The sequence below is a fragment of the Lagenorhynchus albirostris genome, chromosome 21 (assembly GCF_949774975.1).
Source record: "Lagenorhynchus albirostris chromosome 21, mLagAlb1.1, whole genome shotgun sequence".
NCBI classification, from domain to species: domain Eukaryota; kingdom Metazoa; phylum Chordata; class Mammalia; order Artiodactyla; family Delphinidae; genus Lagenorhynchus; species Lagenorhynchus albirostris.
Window position 1 is genome coordinate 9930192 of NC_083115.1, and position 25294 is coordinate 9955485.

The 25294-nt window shown below is 37.8% G+C and overlaps 1 protein-coding gene across 11 annotated transcripts in view; it reads right to left on the reverse strand.

Annotated features, from left to right (window-relative positions):
* Positions 1 to 25294, reverse strand: part of NRG1 (neuregulin 1) — a 1016158-nt gene that overhangs the window by 15086 nt on the left and 975778 nt on the right. For 5 of the 11 annotated variants that reach the window (XM_060136219.1, XM_060136227.1, XM_060136221.1 and 2 more), the window contains 2 exons: positions 18335 to 18464; positions 5172 to 5230 (listed from right to left, as the gene is read on the reverse strand). In XM_060136219.1, the coding sequence (XP_059992202.1) occupies positions 5172 to 5230; positions 18335 to 18464 (189 nt within the window). Of the gene's footprint in view, positions 1 to 5136; positions 5231 to 5817; positions 5886 to 18334; positions 18465 to 25294 lie in introns of those variants that run through there. The other 6 variants (XM_060136222.1, XM_060136220.1, XM_060136228.1 and 3 more) reach the window with 3 other exon arrangements.

The window sequence follows — 25294 nt, forward strand, 5'->3', positions numbered from 1 at the left end:
AAATGCCTCACAGGGTGACCCTGTGGAATAAAGGAGACATGAAGTATGTCTGCCAACAGCAGAGGGGTTCAACAGCGTGGGGAACAGACATATCTGGAGATTTACTTTGGGCCACTTACTGCATGGATGTAGGTTTACTTCTGATTAATTTCACGGCCCTCAAAACTCTGATAGCTCCTGGGATATTTCAAGAATTTAGATTTAAAAAAAGAAACTTGCCACCTCTTAAGGAAATGAAGTTTCCTAGATATAAAAAATCTATATCTATATATATAGATGATCTAGATATATAGATAGTGCATCTAGTAACAATGATAAAGAGGCACTTTATATAACAGAGAGTTCCGTTTGCCTTGAGTCCAGGGTACTCAGGCAAATCACCTACATTTTTCATAAATTTAAAGCCAGAGGATGTAGGGTTACTTTGGTTGCACAATGTTCACAGCAAAATTAACAACTTTTTCCAATCCAAACGAATTTCTCTTGCCTCTGTGCAACATTCAATTTGACAAACTGACATTACCCCCCGCATTTGTTTCCTCCATATAAACTTCGGAACAGCAAGATACCAAAATTCATTTTCCGAAGAACTGATCATAAATTTCCTTACGCATTTACGTGAGAAAGTGACTCAGTTTTTCTCCCTAGAACCCTCTCCATCTCTTGCCTTTTCCTCCTACGTCAGTAATAATTTAAGGGTTAAAATCAAGAGATAACTACAGAAACTCTTTCCAGAGAAGAGAATCATGATTCCATGCCTACGTGAACACTGCTAATTGTCTATATTAGTTGCATAGAAAGCTTGGTTAAGTCTTCAATGAAATTAGTAGCATGCTCATGCATACATATTACTGCATTTACAGTTTTATAGGTAAGTCTGTGAGCCTAACTCTAATTTCATTTCATGGGAAGTCATTCATATCAGGCAGCTCCAATTTCAGTAATTCAAAGGGAAATTGGTACTTAAAATTGGAATCTCTTCTGGCTCGAAGCCCTAACAAGGAAACAAGCAGAGGCATGCATCGGTCACACTAGTCCCACAGCAAATGCTCCTCGAATCTATCTTTCTTTACTATTGGTGGCTACATTTCTTTCATTGTGAGTCAAGAAAAGTAGGAGTCACACACACGTTTCATTTTCTGAAGAGGTCGTTACTTTCTATGTTTTCTATTTAATCTAATGTTGGCTTAGGCTTATTACATATCCTATGTTTCCTATTGAACTTCTGCCTGGCCACTCCATTTTTCAAATTAAATTAGTGACTCAAAAACACGAAGGTTACTGTAAACAATTTAGTTTCCTTTTCTACATGTGATTTCCTGCTGTGCAGTAAGCAATATAAAAAATTAATTTAAATCTAAGAGTCTTCAGAAACTATTAAATATGGACTCGCTAATCCTTTGTTTTAGGATTTTTAGAATAGTTTGAAGAAAACTGATTAACCTGTAGGTTAATTTAAATTTTCAATTGCATTAGAGAAAAGAACAAGAAAACAACTTTTTTAAAAACTGAAATTGTCCATACATGCAATTATAATTTCTGTTAAATCTGAAGACATTCAGGATTTTGTTCCTTAACATCTTGGGTCTCCTTATGCAAATAATCTCAAAGAGGTAGGTGTCCTCTTGACTTTCTGCCCCTCTGAGGTTTCTAGAGGGGTCCTGTCAATGTCATTTCTAAATAGGAGCAATTTAGCACCTGACTTCTAATTTTCGACTTACCTTTACAAATGTAGATTTTTTTTTTTCACATATACCAACCCATATTGCCACTGAGCCCTTCGAAATGTAATAGGAAACTCTCTCCTTCCTTCCAAGTTTCCACATGCCATGAGCAAGTATTGATGCATTCACAAAAACACACACAGTGAAATCTCACTAACGCTCAGCTGGAGTTAATGATAATTTTGTCATAGGTTGAGTGTGTCTTTATTCTGCTTTCAGCAAGATACACATGTTTGATAAAGAAATGAATAACTTCAGAGAGTTTTTAAAACATTTAGAAAAGTCAACACAAATAATTTAGGCACTAGTAACCTATGGTTCAAAAATACTTTTAAGGCTAAGTTTACTCATTCTGAGAATATGCCTACAAGTTCTAAAATTGTACTCTTTTATAATAGTCTATAATTTGGGCTATTCTATAATTACTTCCTATTAAATGTTAGTTTATACATGACCTATTTGCTCCATACTGCCTGTAACTATTGAAGCTGTGAGTGCTTTTTTTCTATAACGTCTATAAATTGATTATCAATTGTCTATCTCTCTATACACACACACACACACACACACACACACACACGCACTCTCTCTCACACACACACACACAATGATGAACACAATCCTTTCAAGTAGGAATTCAGTGTCAAGAAGGGTGAAATTTGAAGCTGACTAACCTTGACAATATCTTCCTAGAAAGTATTATAAATATGTTTTATTTCAAGGAAAATGGCTTCCTTCAAGAACACTCTATAAAATATACATGTGTTCCTTTCTTTTATATTTTAAATCAGTTTTTATAAATCAATAAATGTCCCATAGGACACCCTGACCAGACAAACTGTATTAAATCCTAATAATGTAAGTTATGTGTTAATAAGCATTTAAAAAATTGTACATTCTTTTAGGATGTGATTCTTCAACTGAAAATGTGGTTGGGTAAGTTGAACAATGTTTCTCTTTGAAGCTGGGGAATATCTTTTCTTTTAAAATGTATGTTATGCATTTCAAACTTTATGAACACCAATAAGTAAATTTTAAACATTACCATGGTGGCATCACTTTTTAGTTTTTGTGTAGCCTTCATTGTTACTTGAACATAAAGTTCCCAGAGCAGCAAACATTTATTTCCCTACCTTCTATGTGAAGGTCTGCAGAAATAAACATTGAGAATTTAAGACATGGAAGTTAGAAAATTAACTCTGGGCAAGACGATTTTGGAAAGCAGCTTCTGATTGAAGGCTCTTGCTTTTCCAGACGTGAGGCAGCGCTGATGCGTAGTCACTACAGATTTTGTTTATAAATGTGCTTCCTATCAATCTTTGTTAAATCAGGTTAAAAATAAATGCTGCTTTCCTGGACATCTTCCAAAAGTGCCACTGAAAGCTTACTAAAGAATTTATTCAAGGAATCACACTCAGATTAAATACACAGTAGCTATTTTAAAATTATATCTTATGAAAGAGAAAATGGTCTAAAAGAGAAGCTGAGAACATTTTTTCAGGTTATTACCATCAGATCTCACTGCATTATCATTTGGGGGGAATATCTTCATTTTCTAATGCTTTTCTCTATCTGGTACTTCAACATTGCTTTCAGTGCACAATGGTATTCCAAAATTTTAAGTACAATGCACATGTTCAGAATTTTCATTAAATTCTAAAATATAAATGTATTGAATTTACACAGTCACATGGATTTGCTAAATCTGTGTCATTTGAATACAAACACATTTCTAAAAGGAAATTACTATATTAAGTAAAATTCTACTTTTACCTTCTGTTTTTACTTTCCATCTTATCTACCTTTGTAACAATATTCTACAGCTGTAGAGAGAACAATTCTGTCCACTAAAGGCATTTTAAAGATTCTGAATAAAGGGGAGACCGTGTTTGAAAATTTAGCAATGCCAATTTACCAATTTTTCACAACATAAAATGGTCTGTAACATAATTTTTGACCTGTAGCCTTTGTAAATACATAATAAGTACCACCTCACTAAAAAAAAAAAAAAAAAAAAATAGTTTGACTAGTATGGGCCTAATCGCCCCATAATGCATATGAAATTTCTTTATTCTTCCATGTCTGTTAACATAAGGAACAGAATCTTATTCTTTGCATGTATACAAGTGAGAGTCAAATCTCATTCTTTCAGAGCCCCCAAATGACCAATTGCTATCACTGTTTCTTGTGTTACATGAACTTATACCCTAATACGCTATGTGAAATATTTCTTGGGGTGAGAAATTGACAGTCTGAATCAGAGGTTGACAAATCCATTATGATGCTTTTGTAAATAAAGTTTCAATAGTACACAGCCATGCTTATGAGTTCATGCATTGTTTATGACTGCTTCTGTGCTACAGTGGCCAAGTTTTCTGTGGTTACGACACTGACGGTATGGTCTGCAAACACAGAAGTATGTACCATCTGATCCTTTACAGAAAAAAATTTGTCAACCTTTGATCTAAATGGATAACAATATGGAATCCATTTTAAATATAATGCTTTGAAAGCTCCAGAATTAAAAGCTACAGTCCTCATTCACAAAAGCAGGAGAAAGACATAGTTTAGTTATCCGTGCAATTATATACAATGTGAATTGGGTCCTTTAGGAATGATGTCCAAGACTTCATGAAGCCACAGAAGTCGATCAAAATTTCCCAGTTCTCATTAAAAAATATATATCTAGCAGTGAACTGTGATATTTCAAGGTAACTAATAAATATTTTAAAACAATTTTCCTAAAATTATTACTGAAACTAGAATAACATAGATAAATGATTTAACAATTCATCTAAAAATCATTTAGACCCAAATCACTTTTTTCCTAAACAAGGTCAATAGAAGCCTGGCTATTTCCTTTGCTGTAAGATGTTTGTTTGTTTTTAATTTTCCTACTCAGTGCTTTTTTTAAACTTAAATGCAAACTGTTTGGTTAATGAAGAGAAACATCTGCACTCTTTTTATTCTGTTTATTTGTTAGAAATAACACATTCTGAACCGAAATGAACTTACCATCATTTCAAGTGTGTACTGGTTACAACTTAGCGAACATCCTTTTCAGGATGGGGTCATTTTATAAAGAAGATGGACTGTCCAGTGGAATGATTTTATTTTATCAATAAAAGTGAGACTTTTAAATGCCTTTATTATCATCGCACTGTGTGATACAGACTATCATTTTGTATCACATCATTCAAGATCAATTTCAGAAACATCGGAGCCTCACACACCTATGAGCATCTCGGAGCCAACTAGTCATGAACAGAGGAAGTAATACAATCGCTTTTGTTAATGTTCTCATGCGACAGGCAGAGGCAGTCAATGTTAGACCTGGTAAAACACATCTAGCGCTAGGTGAAATCTGAGGGAAGATGCAGCAACAAGAAAGCAGCACCGACTGAGCATGCTCCTATTCAGGCAGAGACAGAAAGGGAGTGGACGTACTGTAGAAGCTGGCCATTACGTAGTTTTGGCAGCGATCACCAGTAAACTCATTTGGGCACCTGAGAGAAGAAACAAAAAAAAACAATGGTAGAAAAAACAGAGAAAAAGAGAAGAGGTGAATATATGCTAGAAAGAAGCTCCTTCAGTGACATTTGATTGAACTTGGTGAGTTCACCCTCAGGAACTGAGTCTTTGTCCTAATCGTGGCTTTTAGACTCTGGCATTTCCCACAAAGGGTTAAAAATTTGGACAGAAATGATAGAAAGATCCCAGCATTTTAAGTGACCGCATTCTCTCAAAGGGAGTCACTTGAAGTGAAAGCAGATGTTTCCTTTAACTAGGTTTTCTATTTGACAGCATTGGTCCAAAACGTTGGAAGGAAAGGAGTTCTGGTTGGCTGGCCCGCCACGATCACCAGCATCACCGACCATCCTGATGGGTCATTCTTTTATAAAACTGATGACCATTGGGGTCTGTGTTGAGACACAGTTAAACAAGGTCTCATTGAATGGGTTTATGCCCTGAGTGGTTAAACCATAATTAGAACAAAAGGAATCAGTCACAACTGAGTTGTAAAACCACCAAGCGGTAGTGATTGTTGCTGTAGTTTGGGGGAGAAAGCAAATTTCAGATTATTTTAACATACTTTCTTGGGTTTGGACTTTCATGGGCACATTCTCAGTACATCTCGCTCCAGTGAATCCAGGTTGGCACCTAGAGGGTAAAAATGTAATAAGCAATCGAACGCTAAAGACACTGAACTTTCAGACTGGCAATTTCCTCCTATGGAACATGGAGGCTCCTACAAATGACCTGGTAGCTGAACAACGTAAAAGAAAGGAGAAGACAAAACATTTAGAAAACCATGTCCCATGAAAACTGCGGGGTATATATTTCTGTTGTTTGCTTCAGTCTTCATAAGATCAGTTAACTGAAACTTAACTAGAGTGAGGTTGAAAAGTTGAAAAGAAGTGGCAAGTTCTGGGCAGCTAAGTCATTTTCCCTTGGGCATTTCTGAAGTTGTCACTGATCAATTGACTCACTATGTTAAAACACGGGTTTCGGTAAGAGCTTATAAGGTTCCGTCCACCATCTTTTATTGTTTAAATGATTCTGAGCTTTTTCTTTTGTAGACACCATTTTGTACTTCATTTCATAGGTATCTTGATAAGTGAAATCAACAAACTACAATAGAAGTCAAGCACTTTCACACTCTAGTGATTACTGAGAAGAAAAACTACATCTCTTTTTGTTTTAAAGATATTACAAATTAGGTCTTATTTTTAATGGTGAACGGAAGAGGCAGATTTTTATTAGTACAAATTTCACTTCATCCAATTATCTCAAGTCAAAGGCAAATACACTTCTAAAATTTAAACAGTTATTCCTCTACTGAGGTATTTAATAAATGTCATTTTGCTTTTAGGGTAAATTGTTTTGAAACTGTATAAAATCTACATTTTACTCACTCGTATACATTTGCCTATCAAAATTCCAGAATCCTGGTAGAATACTCTTCTTAAAGCCTTGTGATGGGGCTGTGCCTAAATATGGAAGTCCTTTACAACTGCTCTTTTTGTTGCTGTCACTCCAGTAACTAAAGCATTTCAGAATGGATTCATTTTACCCAGTATCATACACTAATTCATCAAAAAGTTCCAGGACGCAAATATACCTCTTACAGGTCCTCCACAACCATAGCCATGATTATTAGTAATAGTTCATCTAGGCCATAACCATCATGCACACACCTCATGATTTACTTACAACCCTTTCTTCTCCAGAGTAAATAAAAATAAACATCTTTTTGGCATCAAAGAGATGTGAAAAAAACGATTCATTTTTGCTAATATAAGGTTGATTTTTTTTCATTTCCCTTAAAGCCAAATTCAGTGCCAAAAAATGTTCTCAAGTGATTTGGTACATCTGCTTCACCTATTTCATGAAGAATGGCTTGTAAGAATAAATACTAGCAGTTCCAGATTTTCAGCCCTATAAGTACTTGAGTAAACAAAGTATAATTATGATCATTAAAAATAATATCGGGGGCTTCCCTGGTGGCGCAGTGGTTGAGAGTCCGCCTGCCGATGCAGGGGACACGGGTTCGTGCCCCGGTCCGGGAAGATCCCATATGCCGCGGAGCGGCTGGGCCTGTGAGCCATGGCCGCTGAGCCTGCGCGTCCGGAGCCTGTGCTCCGCAATGGGAGAGGCCACAAGCTTAACAACAAACATCTTGTATTGATACAGTTTTTTCAGTTCTTCAAAATATATTTTTTTAAATGAACTGGTTATTTTCATTTATAATATTTTTGCTTCACTGAGTAGAGGAAGATCTGCCTAGAGAAATACAGAAATAAGAACTATAACCTGTGAGGTTGGGTCATTTCTCATGAAGATGTCATTCTGCATGCTTCAATAAGAGTGCCTTCACAGGTAATTTAAGAAAAATATACGGAAACTTGTTTTCCATATAACTTATTTGACATAAAAAGTTTTGAAGTACATGGGTTGGTTTGTTTGCTTTTGCGGTACGCGGGCCTGTCACTGCTGTGGCCTCTCCCGTTGCGGAGCACAGGCTCCGGACGCGCAGGCCCAGCGGCCGTGGCTCAAGGGCCCAGCCGCTCCGCGGCACGTGGGATCCTCCCAGACCGGGGCACGAACCCGTGTCCCCTGCATCGGCAGGCGGACTCTCAACCACTGCACCACCAGGGAAGCACTACGTGGGCTTTTTATTTGTATATTTGTTTCTGAACCAGGACTATATAAATCCATATAGACATACACTATAATTAAGTAGGTAATTTCAGACCTAAGTATATTCTATAATGACCATTTCATCTTAAAAATTTACATTCTTAATTTGATCACACAATAATCCACTTGTTTCATACAAAGAACATGGTATAAGATATGTGAATATGGTATGTGTGTGTGTGAGAAGAGAGAGAGGGAGAGAGAACCATTGGAGGTAAGAAATGCACGTATTACTTAAGGATCATGAAATTAACAAATAGCTGAGAGATCATGAGTCCCTTAAGAGAAGAAACGCATTTACTAGAAGATTGCCATTTATGCATCTAGGATGACACTTTTGAGATCACTGGTCACAGGACAACTAGATGAAGGGGATCAAAAATCTTACCCAATCAATTTTCTAATTCGTACAAATCCTGAGATGATGTTTCCTAGGAAACTAGCATTATCTCTATCATAAGATGATATATCAATACAATATCTGGTGCAGTAACATTAGATCTGCTTAAGGTATGCCAATCCTTTTTGGAATTATCAGCTATAACCGAACCAGAACTCTCCTTTCACTACTGTTTACTTTCACTTAGATGGATTTTCTTAGTGTAAAAGCCTTATTATTATTCAAAGTGGGGTCCAAGGACCAATAGCACCAGCATCTCCTGGAATCTTGTTAGGAGACACGTAGAATCTCAGGCCCCCATCCATAACTACTGAATAAGAATCTGTATTTCAACAAGATCCCTAAGAGATCTGTTTGTACATTAAAGTTTAGGATGTCAGGGATCCTGACCTCCAAAAGGCCCTCTACCCTGGCATCACAGAATCTTGCTGCTTGCATGTGAGAAGCCCATTTGGCTTCATTGGGCCTCAGCTGTCCTCAGAGATAAAATGAAAGGATTTAACTAAGTGATTATCAAAGGGTTCTCTTACCACGAAGGTTCTGGGAATCACCCTCACACATGGAATCACTGTGCAAAAACCCAGACATCATTTCTTCTGAATGTGTTACCAGTCAGGGAGGACTCAAGAACTTAAAAAATAAATTTCTGATAGAATGGATTTTTAAGACAATCTGGAGGCAAAATAAATTTCAAATACCTATTCCTAAGCAATTCAAGGGTTCAGCGGCTATAATCATTATGTAACTTTTGTGGATGTCTAGAATTGTTACCAAATCAGATGGAAGGAAGTGGAAACAGTTTCTGCATAAGCAAACTGCAGACTGCATTGACTGGGTAGAGGAAGCATATGCAAATGGAAATGCACCTGATCTATAGGCTCTGATTAAATTCTATGGAATTACTTCTAAAAGAATAGGCAGACTGGCTGCTGACATATTTCTTTATTAGCACTGTACTTTAAGCACCCAATCTATCGCTTTCTTCGGAGATAAGAGTACGGTAAATTTAATCTGATTTTGAACAATATTCTTTGGCACGAGTCTGAGCACCTTCCAAGAATTTTATGTCTTAGAAGAATCTGTTTGAATAAGAACTGAGCCCCTATTTTAGCTCCAAAACTATATATACCGTTTGTTTTACTGATCAGATTAGAAGATGGAAATATTTTTTAAAAAATTTTAGGGCTTCCCTGGTGGCGCGGTGGTTGAGAGTACACCGCCGATGCAGGGGACACGGGTTCGTGCCCCGGTTCCGGGAGGATCTCACATGCTGCGGAGCGGCTGGGCCCATGAGCCATGGCCGCTGAGCCTGCGCGTCCGGAGCCTGTGCTCCGCAACGGGAGAGGCCACAACAATGAGAGGCCCGCGTACCGCAAAAAAAAAAAAAAAAAAGTTTAGTATTTGCTCTTAACATGATAAACTATCTTTGTTCTATGATTGTCCTTCGTGAGATGAAAACTCATAGACAGTTTTGTCTGAACTGAAGCAGCATCTCTTCCAACTAGCATCAACTCTTCCCTGAGTGCCATATCCTCACCTCTAGACATCCACACCCTGGGAGAAGGATTCCTTATTTGGCTCTCACATTGCACGCTGCCCTGATCTCTTCCAATGTCCTTACCTATCTGTCTCGTGATTACCTCTTTGTGAGGACGCTGACCACATTCTGATCATTTTATAGCTCTAATGTTTAGCCTGGCTCATGAAGGACTCTCATAAAATGTTAGTTAAACTGAACCTGATTGAGAATCAGACTGCAGTGTCCAGTAAAGGACTGTATTAAGGAGAATCTCACAGTCAATTGATTTGCCAGGTACAGCTCAATAACCGGCTTTTATTTTTATAGTTTGTGACCGACTCTCTCCTCTGTATACTTCCAAATAATTTTTTATAGGAGCTCCCAGTATCCTCCTTATAGACTCCCTCCCTTAAATAGAAACCTTTAAAATGGTGTCTGGAATTTGGAAAAGACTCTAACTCTTTAACAATAAGTCTATCACCTCAAATTTAAATCCTGTTACTGAAATACCATCTTACCTAGGATTCAATAAAGCCATTACCGTCGAGTAACCAAGACTTCTGCACAGCATCAGTAAAATCAAAACCGTTCTTAATAATAACCTTAATACACGGTGACAATCCTGATACACTTACTATGTAATCGATCATCAGCTCATGCAATTTTGTGAAGCGATTTAGTGCTTGGTGTATTTTTTACATTCTAATTGAATAAACTATTTCTCATTTTTTTTGGTGGAGACACTAGACATAGTCAAAGATATTTCCAGAACTCCAAGAAACTTCTGGTCATTTAGGGTTTGCTAATTTTACAAGCCATTATAAATGGTTTTGTGGTTTTTTAAATTTATGGTCAATTTATAAACCATCCTTAGACATCCTTTCTCTTCTTTTCTTTATTTCTTGGTTTCATTAATTTTCATTAGGTCCTCCCTTGATCAGGCAGGAGAAGGGAAACAGGTTTACATATGATATTTTGTCTCTATTGAGTCATCACTCTACCATGAAATATTCAGACAATTTTTTAGATAATTTTCTTCCAAAAAAGAAGAGCCCCTATTTTCTTTCCACTCTACCTCAGTACTAGTTAACTGGGGTATTTCCTTCATATTCTACAACAGCTGAAACAATTTCTTTGATGTCCATGTTTACAAATATCAAGTAATGGCATTGCCAACAGATACATATTGAAGATTATTGGTGTGTTAGACGTTAAGGACTTTTGCTCGTAGTCCGTAAACCAGAGCTGGCAGTGTACACACCAGGTCAAACAGTGCTAGTTTGTTTTTCTACAGTATCATATTGCAAGGGCTGACTTTTCTCACCCCTTCACTCAGGATTCTGGCTAGAGCTCGCCCACTCACTGGCTGAGTATCTGTGTTGTAGATTATTCTTTCCCAAATGGACTGTTACTATTGGTCTGCATTTTTCCAAGATGAACTTCGTTCTCTTATCCACCATGAAGTGAAATTTCTTGAGGTCTGTATATGCTTTTCTAATTTGTGTTTTAGTGTTCTTTATGGTATCATCTGCAAAAGACATTTATTTCCTCAAGGGAATGCCTTCTTCAGTACCATTAAAGAAAATATTAAATATAATATATGCCTGCAATAACATTTCGTTCAGATCCAACCTTATACCTCCCCATCACTGATCATCCCATTTCTTTTTTATTAAGATCTGGGGGCTAGTTCTCAATTCTTGAGATAACAGTATACATAGAGTGGCCACAGTGGACTCATGGGTAAATACTGAGGGGAAAAATAAAAATCTAAGTTATCCTGCCTCGCCAATGTTGTTTTTCAACATCTAAGACATACAATCCCACTAATGAGGCTGCCAGTGTTTATGAATTAACCCCTCCCTGTTTGAACCCTGGTGCCCTTCCCAAAGCCCTGTTTGTACAGCTTGTTCTGAAACGCTCATCTGTAGATGAAAATCCTCGCCGTTGTTTACTCTAACTGATGTATCCTTTACTTTGGGGTCAAACAATTTCATCGGATATGGGCTCAATCTATGGCCCATGCATCTACGTGTCCTTGTGACACAATGACTTATGGACTCGGCTAATTTGTGGTTTGGTTTTCCTCCCTGGAGGATGCCCTTCCCTGTCTCATCACACAGCTTAGCGATTCCAAACTTTATAGCTCCATCTACTCCAGCCTCATTTTATGATGAAACATCTAAATATTCACTTCTGACTTAAATCATTCAATAGAAATATTTCAGAATGGTGCATTTTATTTTAAATAGACTATATGCTTCTCAAGGCGAGGGCTGCATATACTTTTTTCCCTGACGGAGTCTCTGCCTCGGTACATTCCCTTAGCTCCCTAAATTCTCTTCATAGCACTCAGCACACCAATCATTTATAATTAAATTCATTACTTGAAATACATTGGCTACTCACAAGAGCCTACAGACTCCATGAGGGCAGAGACCACGTGATTTTGCTCACCACTTCATACCGAGCACAAGCATAGAACTTGCCTCTTAGAAGGAGATCAATAAATACATGTGGCTGCCTAACTGATTTCAGGAGAAAAAAAGGAACCAAGCTCTTAAGAACACTTAGTGTACCTGATTTTACGCCAAACTGCAGCCAAACTGGTTTCTATAAGAACAAAAGGATTTGCTTCCCTCTGTCTTTACGAAAGTCAAAAATGAGCTAATAAATACCTAGGAAGTACAAAGCAGGAGTCTAGATACAAGAGGACACAGAAGAAATAGAACACGTGGTCATGTGAAGAGCTGACTATCTACATCTAAGCCACAAGAGTCCCGCCCACTCACAAAGGTTGCTCTCCCTGTCAAATGTTACAGAAGGTAAGCGTCACACCCACTCTGAAGGACGAACGCTTCCAGAGCTGGCCGGACTCCAGGTCTAACCCAAAATACATCCCTTTGCTCTATTCCAAATTTCTCCTACAGCCATGATGATGAGGCCACAGGACACAACTTGAATCTGAACATCACCCCCTTAATTATGTTAATTCAGCTACTAATATGTTATAAATATCATCATCCACCTCCTCATTGCTATGCCAGGATTTTATAAAACTGTAACCTTAGCTAGTGTCTTGACTTTCCTCATCTTACCCGGTCCCCAGATGTCTCCAGCCTGTATGGAAGTCTCTCTTCCGTAAGCACTTGCTATGTTTATGGTATCACTCCCCTGCTCCAGAAGTTACTATGACGCCCGATTAGCTATCACGATGTCCAAAGTCCTCTGCCTGGCTTTCAGAGCTCAGAAACTGACTCTCCTGTCTAACTTAGTTTTTTTGTTTTGTTTTACTTCCCAGAATGGAGCTGCTCGTCTAGCTATGCATGTCACTGGGTCTCATGGGAAGATTACTGCAGCCTCAATGTCTGCCTGGTATATGGAAAAAACTCCATAAATGATGACGATGTTTATCAAGTCTTCAACTAATTCCAGTCTTTTCCTTGTTTAAATTCTCATTACCGTAACAATCAGCACTGTACCACTTGGGATATAGTCACTTTAACTGATGAACTATTTTAGTTACTCCATTTCCGTAAATAGACTAAGTTCCCAGGGACCAGCGACCATGCGTCATGTTTTCTCTGCGTTTTCAAAAATGCCTGGCATAGATGTAGCTGTTCTATAAACAAATGTTAATTAATATTTCATTTACGGAGTTTAATTTATTATAGCAAATTTGCTGTGACTTTATCTCCTCTAGCTATATATTTTTCATAACTATCTCGATAATAATGTGTAATACAATATAGGCCCTTATATATACTACATGGTTTCATAAAAAATAGACAAAATCATAAGTTTATGTTTAAAGGCAACTCCCGTCTTCCTATGTTTTGTTTGCTTTTTGTTTCTGTTTTTTGTTTTTACATATAAGGAAGTTATTGATCAGAGATATTACATGATTAAATGAATGTCAAATGCAAAGTTATAAAGCTAGCTGGTGGCCCCAACCAATCAGATAAAAACTGCTAGTGTTAAATAAAATGAAGAATTGGGAATTAAATATGATAACACAGTCTGTTAAGACAGGTGTATATATTTTTCCAGTGTCTACAGAGAGAATGTAATTCTACCATTTATTTTTTATTGTAAGGAAAAAGAAATCTTGCTTCCCCAGAGTTAGAAGTGCTTTAGCAGAAATGAATTCATTTAATTTCACTGACTCCCTGGGAAGAAGTTTGGAGAACATATTAACTCTATGTTATAAATATACTGTCCAGAGAGTTGAAGTGAAAGAGCTCAGACTATTCACCAAAATTGGTGGTTAAAACTCTAATCCCCACACGGGGAAGGCACATCTGCCCATAGGACAGCATCACGGGTTTATAAATACGGTGTGGTATAAAATCATTTTTTGATTAAAAAAAATCACATCAACATCTTCCAAAATAGTTCTCTAAGTAAAGCTGTTCAGAGGAGCAGATATACAAGAACAAGGGGAGAAAACAAAGAGGAACATCTGGACAATGTCACGTTCAAACTGTCCTGTTTCTTTGAACCATGTGACTACATGGGGTACCAGAGGGTAAAAGACGGAATGATACTTTTCTGGTCTTTATGCAATCTGGAATAGTAACTGTTTTGTTTTTTTTTTCCCCAGGATAAATTTTAAATTACTATAGAGAGAAGACAAATATAAAAGATGAGATACACCACAGAAGTTCCCACACAGTTCCCAGAGGAGAAGTCCAAGTAACCAGCAAACCTCTCCTCAGAGAAGTGTTTAACTGTTATATGGTTAATCCATTTGGAACACCTTGTTCTAAACAGAGAGACAAAAGAGCTTTGCTGTAAAGTCTTCGACTTCAACTCCCAAAAAGACAACAGTGGATGAGATGACCAGAGAGACTACTTGGAAACTCGCGTGCTTGTGGTGTTTCTGAGTCATGTCTTTAGCCAGGGATAAGGCTGATTTTGAATGATGTGGCACATGCTTCAGAAACGTTTTGCCCTAGACAGATGGACCATGTGGAAACTATGAAGGCTTCATACACAGGACCATGATGAGCCAGTGCAACACTTTCGTGTTTTCTGTTTCTATGCAAGTCGTCCAGTGAACAATATAATATCGTAAGACATGGTAAATGATGTGCCTTGGTTTCACTTCTGACTATTTTAAATGTTATAGATGTTTTTAATACAGGGATTAAAAAACAATTAGACAAATTTAACAAAAAAGGCATGACATATTTTGGATAGTGAACATATTCCAATTCTTCCATCAACGTACTGGCTTGCTCTGATGCATCAGTAAAGACATGGTGCAAAAGGGGGATAAAACTGATCAAAATCACAGATGTCAAAGATTTTCTTTCCAACAAGATCTCGTAATAAGCTTTAACGCTTTTCTGAAAGATTATATTACCAAAAAAAAGATACAATAAAATTATAATGCCAATTTGCTGAGAACTAGAAGACGATTAGCTTGGGGGAAACAATATTCATTCATGGGTTGCTGCTTTAATAACTGTTGGAGGAAGACAACATTTCACTTTAAGATTAGAAAAATATATAACAAGTATTTCTTTCTGGATTGGGCTTAAAATTTAATGAAAAGCTGTGTGGGTGAAAAAAATTCCAGTTGTTGGCACAATACCAAAATGGAACAAATGAGCAGCACTTAGGCAATAGCACTTTTTGTACAGGACATGGGAGGGCCACAGAAGAGCTGAAATTAACACGTGGAAAATACTGCACTGGTTCCTAAGAGGTATTCAGAAACTATCATTTATACTCACTCAGCTTGTAAATCTTTGCAAAGGCTATGGTGAAAAATGATCATGTTTCATTATTATAATTAAAATACAGTGGTCTCAGGTGCTTTTCTAAAGAAGTAAAAAAGAGAAAACATAGATAGATAATCTGGGTACAATTGTTTAAAAAGGAGAAGCATTTAAAGGAACTATAATTTTAAGTGTTTTTTTCAAGTGATTTATTAAAACGTAATTAGGTTGTATGTCTATGACAAGGACAGAGTAACAGGATTACCCATATAATAAATGCACCTCATATTTTATAGATTATAATTCTCAGCTTCTGGTATTTTCTATTTTCATAGAGAAAATCTTACAGGAAACTATAAAATTTGGTCATCCCCCATGTACACACTGCTATATTTAAAAAGGATAACCAACAAGGACCTACTGTAGAGCACAGGGAACTCTGCTCAATGTTATGCGGCTGCCTGGATGGGAGGGGAGTCTGGGGGAGAACGGATACATGTACATGTATGGCTGAGTCGCCTTGCTGTGCACCCGAAACTATCACAGCATTGTTAAGCGCCTATACTCCAATATAAAATAAAAAGTTAAAAAATAAATTTGGTCATCCCCATTCACTATGATAAATATGGGCAGGGAGGAATGTTTGGGCTGTATTCACAGCAAGTTGGCAGAACCAAAGTCTAAAACTGACCAACTTTAATTCTTTGCTATAGGTATGCTGAGTTGAATATACTGGTGATCAAAAAGTGAATCTTTAATTTTTGTTTTTGCAGTACGTGGGCCTCTCACTGTTGTGGCCTCGCCCATCGCGAAGCACAGGCTCCAGACGCGCAGGCTCAGCGGCCATGGCTCACGGGCCCAGCCGCTCCGCGGCATGTGGGATCCTCCCGGACCGGGGCACGAACCCGCGTCCCCTGCATCGGCAGGCCGACTCTCAACCACTGCGCCACCAGGGAAGCCCGAATCTTTAATTTTAAAACACTGAACACTGAGAGTCATAAAATCCTTCAGACCTGAAAGAAATGATTTTTTCTATATACTTTTTCATTTTTATCTTGCTTTAAAGCTTTGAAAAGACTCTTACTTTTTAACTTTATCTTGGCTTATAACTATTACCTATATCTATGAAAGGGATATTTAGTAATTGAAATTAGAATTTTACTCTTGTGATTCCTAGTCTTTTATTCACCACAAAAGTAATAAAGTATAAAAGCATAAGATACTATAAGGATAATAAAAGTAATAATAAAATAAAATAATTAAATAAATAAAAGACTATAGCTACTTTTATAAGTTGTCCGTTTTCATTGATAAAATCAGCCACACAACCAGCAAAACTTGTCTACTCTGCTTCTACTCTATTAAAAGGAGAGATTTTGAGGGCAAAAAAGCAGATCTGGGAGGTACTTGCTTACAGCCCTGAGGTCCCACGAGACATTCTGCACATAGCCCGTGTCTAGATCAGCACAGCGAACAGCAAAATGTTTCTACCGAAACGGCATTTTTGTTTGGTGTTATGGTTTTAAAATATATGTCCTTTAAGATGCATTTTATTACAAACAATGGAGGCTTTCTTAGAAAAGGGACTTAAATGTTTGCATACTATTTATATGATGTAAAAGGGCATTGGCCTCCTTAATGATTTCCTGCGCCTTTTTTCTCATTTTGCTAATTGCTCTTTCTGTTAGCTCACCTGTCTCTCTGACAAACTTGTTCTTCTCTGTCAACGTTTGGGTCACAAGCTAGTAATATTCTGGAGCCGGAGATGGTTGTTCTGATGATATGGTATTTTTTCTCATTTAGGACAATCACTGTTACTTTAGAACAGTGGGACACAGCTCTTAGTCAACGGCCAAATAAATGTATTTTTCACCGCATATTCAAATATCTTTTACCCCATCAAATTATTGGAGTCCGTGGACCACAGAAAGCCTAAATACCAAGCGTAGACCAAATGCATGGCACCATAAACACCTGCTTTTTAATGAGACCTACTAATTTTAACTGCACGGTTTAAATATTTAATGTAACCTTACTGACAACATCTTTGTTTAATTCTGTCTGTTGAGAGAGAATAACTGTGATACTTCTTAATGGTTCATTAACTCCTTCAGGTCATTGGAGAGAGCGCCATTCTAAATACATCTATAAATAACTGTAGTACATGAAAGAACACTCTGCCTTCTACATGCAATGATGCTAAACACACTAGATGCCTTTCCAAACAAATGCAAGTTGCTGGTTTTTCATTAGTGAGATCGACCTAAATTCCATTTTTATAAAGGAGTTATAAAAGAATAAGCTAATGCCAAGTGTAACAGATGTGTCAGTAAAGAATCTTCTGCCCTTCTGCTGCTTTTAGTTGTCCTATTCGTTTTGCAGGTGACCACTGGGGTAAAAAGGAACATCATCTTACAGCTTCATCCATACATTGGATGGAGACGTAGGTATCCAAAGTTCCAGACCTCTATGATATTTGCACATCTCTCTTAGGTAACAACGAGGAAAACCACGAGGAAAGCAACTTTATAAATATGAAGGCAAAAGAAACCCCACCCACCTTGAAAAAAGCAAAATAACATTCTGGATATAACAGAGAAGATGATAAATGGTATGAACTTTTCACAACACTTTAAAAATAAAACAGCATTATTCAAAGGATGCAACGAAATTGGAAAAAGCAGCAACAATACATCATGAGACATGGAATCATCTAAAAGAAGCAGTCATGGACATAAGCCACACAGAGAATTTCTTTTCTTACTTGCACAAGTATCTTGAGGGGTTTGAAAGGTCTTTCACCATGAAGCACTCGCCTCCATTCACACAGAAAGTTTTCTCCTTCTCTGCACACTTGACAAGATGGCTTGTCCCAGTGGTAGATGTAGATGTGGCTGGATAAAAGATAAAGAAGGGGAAAGGTTTATACCCATCTTTCCCTCTTCTAAGCAGCCTTTAATCTTAAATTCTCTTAAAAGGAAGAGTTCATATAAGATACGGCGTACTCCACTAAACTTTCAGGCTTAATAAACAACACCAAAGACATTAAGTACTTTCTGGGTGTAATTAAATATAATAAAATTATAAAAGTAATTATAGTTAATTAATTGAATTATAATTAAATAGGCAACAGGTTCAACATTTCTTATAACTAATACTTTATCTTCTAAGGAAGTTGGAAAAGAGAACATCTATTGTCATTAAGAAAAATACATTTTCCAGGAAGGCTCAAAAATAATGACATAAATTCACATCAGTGCAACTGAATGTAGATATCAATTTTTAATGGCAACTAATTAATAAAATTATTTTATTTTGAAATTACGTGATATATGTGTATGGACTTGATATTTTTTAGACATATGTATAGCAAAGAAAAATACAAGGTGGCTTATTTGTTCCTAATGAAAAAAATATTATTAATTGAGTATGTATTAATGTATAGATCAGGGGGCATTCTGTTCAAAATTTCCATTCTATTCTAATTTCTACTCAGAAGAATATTATTGAATGTCTGATTGCCATCACGCTTCTGAAGAAATACAAAGACAGTCTAACATTGCTGCAAATGTAGAATAAAGCACTGCAAAATTCATCCATTCGAAGTAGGAGTAGAAGCAAGTTTTAATTTTGGTTTGCAGCGTCTTCATGTGATAAATCTGATTATTCACTTGCCTTCAATCTTCACAGTTATTGGAAAGTCAGGCTGACACTGATTGCTCCACCATTAGGTGCAGGGATTAAACGAAGCCAAAGTCCTGAGACTGTAAGAGCATTTAGTCTCAGAACTTCTCCCCACTTACGGTATTGGGAGCACCTTAAACACTGCTCAGTCTCAACCCCACACAGTCTAACTCACAACATAATGTTTATCGCTGACATTATCAGGATGAAATGTAAAACCAACGTGTCCAGCCAATGAAGATTCTATTTACCCTCCCGGGGTAGGGAGAGTCCATCTTCAGACATAAGTTTTTCTCGTTGATTATCTGACTCATTCTTAGTGACTTTTAATTCTTTGTCTTCCTTATCAATTTCTATTTTATGATTTGCGTGTGAAACTCAGATGCCCTTGTTTATTTTATTTGACCTGTCTCATTTTTCCATTTTCTCCTGCCTTTCTTTTTCGTTTCCTTCACAAGCGCATATTTTGCTTTGACATTTAACCTAATTGTGACCCTAACTCTGCTTGATTTTTACTCTACCTGATTGAAATACCGAGCATCTGATTATTCAGTTTCTAGACAACTCGAGGCCTTTCTTGTCTCTTATTCTCCTGTCTAAGGCATGTTTGGGACCCTTTCTCTGTTCTCACCATGGCTTTCAGGAGGAACAGCAAAGGACAGTCAAAATGATTTGCCCTTTGGAGACATCTGGTTCAAATCCCATCTCCTACTAGCTTTGTGTCCTTGAGTAAGTCACCTAGCCATCCAGATGGTCAATTTTCCCATTTAGAAAACAGGGTAAGGGGACTCTTACAGGACTCTTATAGAGGTAAAAGGAATTGGCACAAAACTGGCATCCGATGAATAATAGCAGGTATGGTTACTGAACAAGTAGGGAAGAATCTTACTTTTGCTAATCAATCAGATGTAAAATCTAATAACAGAAATCTGAAGATTTCAAAGAGGCATGCTCTCCTTGAATCATTATAATGGGTAATTAAGAACTGGGTCAATTTTCAAATTATTCCAACACAAAGTCCTTTTCAGAATGCATTTCCAGATGTCCAGCTCAGGTCTACAAACCCAACCAGAAGAACCAGGGAGAGAGAGGAAAGAGGTGATGTTACCCTCTGCCAGCAGCTACACTTTTACCATCTTTATCAGGAAGAGGGGAAACATAACTTGCATCCTTTGGTCTATAAAATCATAGAGTAGACGATTTCTACACATCACTTAGCATAGATTTTAACATAATATTATATCTTCATGTGAAAAACTGTTTACTTAGGTGCTATGCATATTTTCATCCATGGCGACTGCTTTTAAAAAAATACTAGGAGGGAGTTTGTCTTAAAGGTTTTGTGCTTACGAGTTTCCACTGCTGACAGGGATCTACAGGATGACAAATTGGGCAGCGTATTTTTGCCGAGGGGACCACCTGCAGTGTTCTGTCACCATCATTCCTGCAGAGGAGCTCTGAGCCTCAAGCAGACCCCAGTGGTCCCTGAATCCCTGACAGGCTGCTAAGAATTACCCCTCATCCAAACTGGGCAGCAAACACTGCAGCGGGCTCTTTCAGGACAAATGCTGAGGCTTTTATTAAAAACAACAAAATCAACCCCGTCCTCGCCAAAGCAGACCCTCCATATTCACTGCAAACTTACAATGAACACTCGCTGTGACAGAAACGAGACGGAAACATCATACCTATGCCTTGGATTTTCTGATCTTGTGTTTTCAAATAAGTAGGATTTAGAAATGTGGGTTAAAACTAGAAACAATCCCTTTTTTTCAGTCCTTTAAAAGTATTTTTCTTGACATGATTATCCTTTGAATTATCCTGCAGCTCTGAGCTTTGACACATTCATCTGAAAAATTCTTAGATCATGACTAGACACTAGGAATGGGATAGCTGATAATAAAATAATTCTTGGAGGAAATGAAGTAGCAACTCTCTTACGTGTCATGGACTACCCTGCTTAGCGCTTCCATCCTTTAGTAGCAGCGAAAACAAAACTGATCATGGAATTGCAAAGCAGCAGTTAACTCCCAGGTGACACAAAGTGTGGACCAACTGGGTACAGCTGTTCTGAACCAACAGCCAAACACAGGAATAAGTTGTAATTGTCAGAAGAACCTGGATCTGGATGGTGATATACGCACCTTTCAGATTTTTGCCAAGTTTCCTTATATATTCTCCTTAGTTGACCGCAGTGCACAGTCAGCCCTAAGCACATCTATAAATTTTGCAGTGACATCCTTTCTCTTTGGCCCATATATGCTGTGTTGCTAAGTCAGTTTCCGTTTGGTAATTCCGCCAGAATTTAATGGAACAGACAAAGCAGGTTCTCAAACCAAACTGTGGAAACAGCATTCTTTCTGGGGGAGCTGGTGGGAGTTTATCAGGGGTAAAGCTAACAGTTTTGCCAACAGAATGTGCTTTTGATATATAAAAGATGACCTTCATAGCTGCTCCTGGCAGTAGGTGACATAGATCTCACTCATTCAGTCCTTAATAAAAACTGCTTCCCTCTGCTTTGTAACTAGTTTGTCATAATCTGGGAGTTGGTCAACTTCTAGTAAGTGCTAACTGGACAGCAATTAGGAACAGTGATAAGTGTGACTTCATTACTTTTACGTTTATCATTTATATGAATGTTTTATCCCAAACACACTTTACTTGGGATGTTACCAATTACAAAATTATAAGGAAGAAAGTATACGTACAGCAGTTAACTTGTTACTAGAGAATTTCTTCCGAGTGTTTGACTCTCTACCCCGTCTGTCTTGGTAGTATAGATCAGGACTAATGACCATTCCGGGGAAGTCTGAACAGTTCCCTGACTTAGCCAAGGATTTGGACATTATGATTACCATTTAAAGATTCCCCAGGGGGCTTCCCTGGTGGTGCAGTGGTTGAGAGTCCGCCTGCCGATGCAGGGGACACGGGTTCGTGCCCCGGTCCGGGAAGATCCCACATGCCGCAGAGCGGCTGGGCCCGTGAGCCATGGCCTCTGAGCCTGTGCGTCCGGGGCCTGTGCTCCGCAACGGGAGAGGCCACAGCAGTGAGAGGCCCGCATACCGCAAAAAAAAAAAAAAAAAAAAAAGATTCCCCAAATCCTGCACCAGGAAATAGGACTCCCTCCTTTCTAGCCTTCCCTCCCTTCCCTAACCCTTCTCCTCCCACCCACCCTCCTTCCCTCCCTCCCTTCTTTTTTCCTTCCTTTCACAGTTCTTTAATGACCGCCTATTATATGCGAGGCATAATAATAACAACTAAAGTTACTGGGGTTGAAAATTGTAAGACTGTAAACAATTCTCCCTAAAAGGAGATCTTTATAGATGAAATGTAGTGAAATGACCCTGGAGTTAGCGGAGAAGAATCAGGGCCAAGGCACAATTTTGCCAATTACTAGCTGCGGGGCTCTGGTCCAGCTACCTGCCTCAGTATACTCAGCTGCAAAAATGAGGTATCGCAGGGTTGCTGCAGAGTTTGATAAAACACTTTGTCAGTTGCAAAACTGCACACAAATAGAGGATATGTTTCCATTACTCACGGCGTCAATATGGAACAAAGAGAAGCAAAAACATTTCTGTCCAGACACTGTAAGTACATATAATCAAGCCTCGAATGTTGCTTCTTAGCAAATTCTTCTTCTACAAAATGTGAAGAGATGGTCTGATTTGGAGGGGTCACCACTGAATGATTGCAAAGCATCAAGTAAATATCAATAATTTACTCTAACTTTTTCAAAACCACTGTCAATAATGTATACCCATTCAATTGGCTTACAAAATAAAACTGAAGAACAATTTGAGTTAAAAGAAAAAGAAGCCATCTTAAATGTGTAAGTATTTTCAACTTTCCAGATCCACACAATTCTCCAATATTTCTTAAAAAAATTTTTTTATTGAAGTATAGTTGATTTACAATATCATGTAAGTTTCAGGTGTAATTCTCTAATATTTCTGACTGAGCTTCCAAGTTACATGAATTCACTGTATTTATAATCTTGTGTGTTATTGTAACAGTTTAAAAACTCTAAAATATTTAAAAATAGTATGATGTCCATAGAATATGGGCCATAGTATAAACTTTGTTTATAACTCAACATTTTGGAAATCACGTACTATTGCACACTTTAGTAAATACACAGAATAAGACTTTGAGGAGTAATTGCGTGTTCCCTGCTCATTACTCAATATTTTCCCATGGAGTCACACAGTATTTCCTATAGAATGCCAGCCTTTTTCTGCTCAGAGACAGGCTAAAAAGAAAATAATGCTGGAAAGGACGGTTCCCTTTCTTGCTTGTGTTAAGTGGTGTTTTCCTTATCAGTGAAGTAGACAGCACTAACAGACCAGGGCCATTACACAAATGCAAACGACTGATAAGGAGCCAGTCTCCTCTTCTTTGACAATTAGCAGGAATTAGTATGTGTATAGTGTTTACCCCAAGAAGCAATCATTAGCTCCTATCTTCCCTGAGCGAATGAACCCTGGCTAGGAGTTTTTAGGACAATTCTTATCGATTTACTTGCAGAAGATTAAATCACTCTCTGCAGTTTTCTCAATAACATATACAAATATTATCAATTTTTATATTCTAACATGAAACTGTCAATCGCTACAAAGTTGTAGGATTTTTAAAAAATCCTTACCTGTGATATCTTCCATGGCTAAGTATTTAGAAATCTGCATGCATTCCTGCTCTTTGATCTCCCAGTTTAAAAAAAAATCTGAAATTATTATTCTTGCTCAGAATATAGCTCCTCAGCAATTATGTACCAGAGCACTTTGAACTTCTACTGGGAAGAAATGCTTATGTGGTTCCTGAAAATGACGCTCTGGCTCAGAAGCTGGGCAGGACAAGCCATGCCCCCTAATGCAGCTTCTATAGATGCCAACGGAAGGATGGGGGAGGCATTAGTTCTCCAAAGGAAAATCCAGAGCCAGACTCAGAACCACTAAAGCATCACCATTCTGGGTTGGCATGTTTTTGCAAGTAGTAATTCAATCCGTTGCTGAATAGGTACTTGAGAAAAAAATGATAGACGATCAGAGAAACCCATCCTGACTTGGAGGTTCCCAGAGCCCATCTCCTTGGCCTCTCCTCTACCGAACTCTGCTATAGAAACAAACAGGGAAGCCAGGGAAGAACCATCACGAGACCAGAAATGGAACCAGAACTTTCTAAAGTAGAATTAGGGCATCTCAATTCATGGACCTCAGGACTTGGTAATATGGTAGATTACCTACAAGGTGCGAGTCTGTCCAAAGAACAAGCCGACACCAAGGGCTGGCGGAGGTTAACTGGTTTAAGTAGTGAACTTGAGCTTTGGCATCATAACACACATAGAATGGTAGACCCCAAAGAATCTTCACATATTGTATAATTTATCCCATATTGAAAAAGAGGATAGAGAACATCTCAAAAGAACAGTTCTGCAGTCTTTCAGCAAATACCTCCAGCTAAAAATTCACAAAAGTGTACAGGCTGCCCAAGGTCACATAAGTGAATCTGGACATGCTTGTTTTCTGTTGTCTTACATGTACAGTGGGGCTGAAGTAGGTTAATAGGATTGCCTTTAGATCCCTCCCTCCCTTACAAGCTCTCAGGGCAGACCCTAATATTTTTTCTGCCTTCTTCAGCAGAATGAAAAGTGACCCTTGGGTGTTTCTCCTCATAAAACAAAATTCTAATTTTTGTTGTAACACTGAGCTCATTTGTAGCTAAACAGAAAGGAGATCCTAAGTTCCCAGCAGTTGCTGTGTCATTAGATAGTGTTCTCCTTAGAAAAATAAAAATTGTCAACAAAGGTTATTTTTCAAACACGGAAGTGGCTATTTTTTTTTCTTTTTTTCTGACAGCACATTTCACTCATGACACAGTGTAATCATTCTAGTCTACTACTTCTTAGAGCAACATGTCAATGGCATAAATGTCTTCTAGGATGTCTTAGCTTTTCTAAAGAAGAAGGAGTCTCCTCCCACAGTGGATGGCTGGCCAGGTGGTTACAAGAAAGCAACATTTTCTTCCTTACAAAGCCAATAATCTT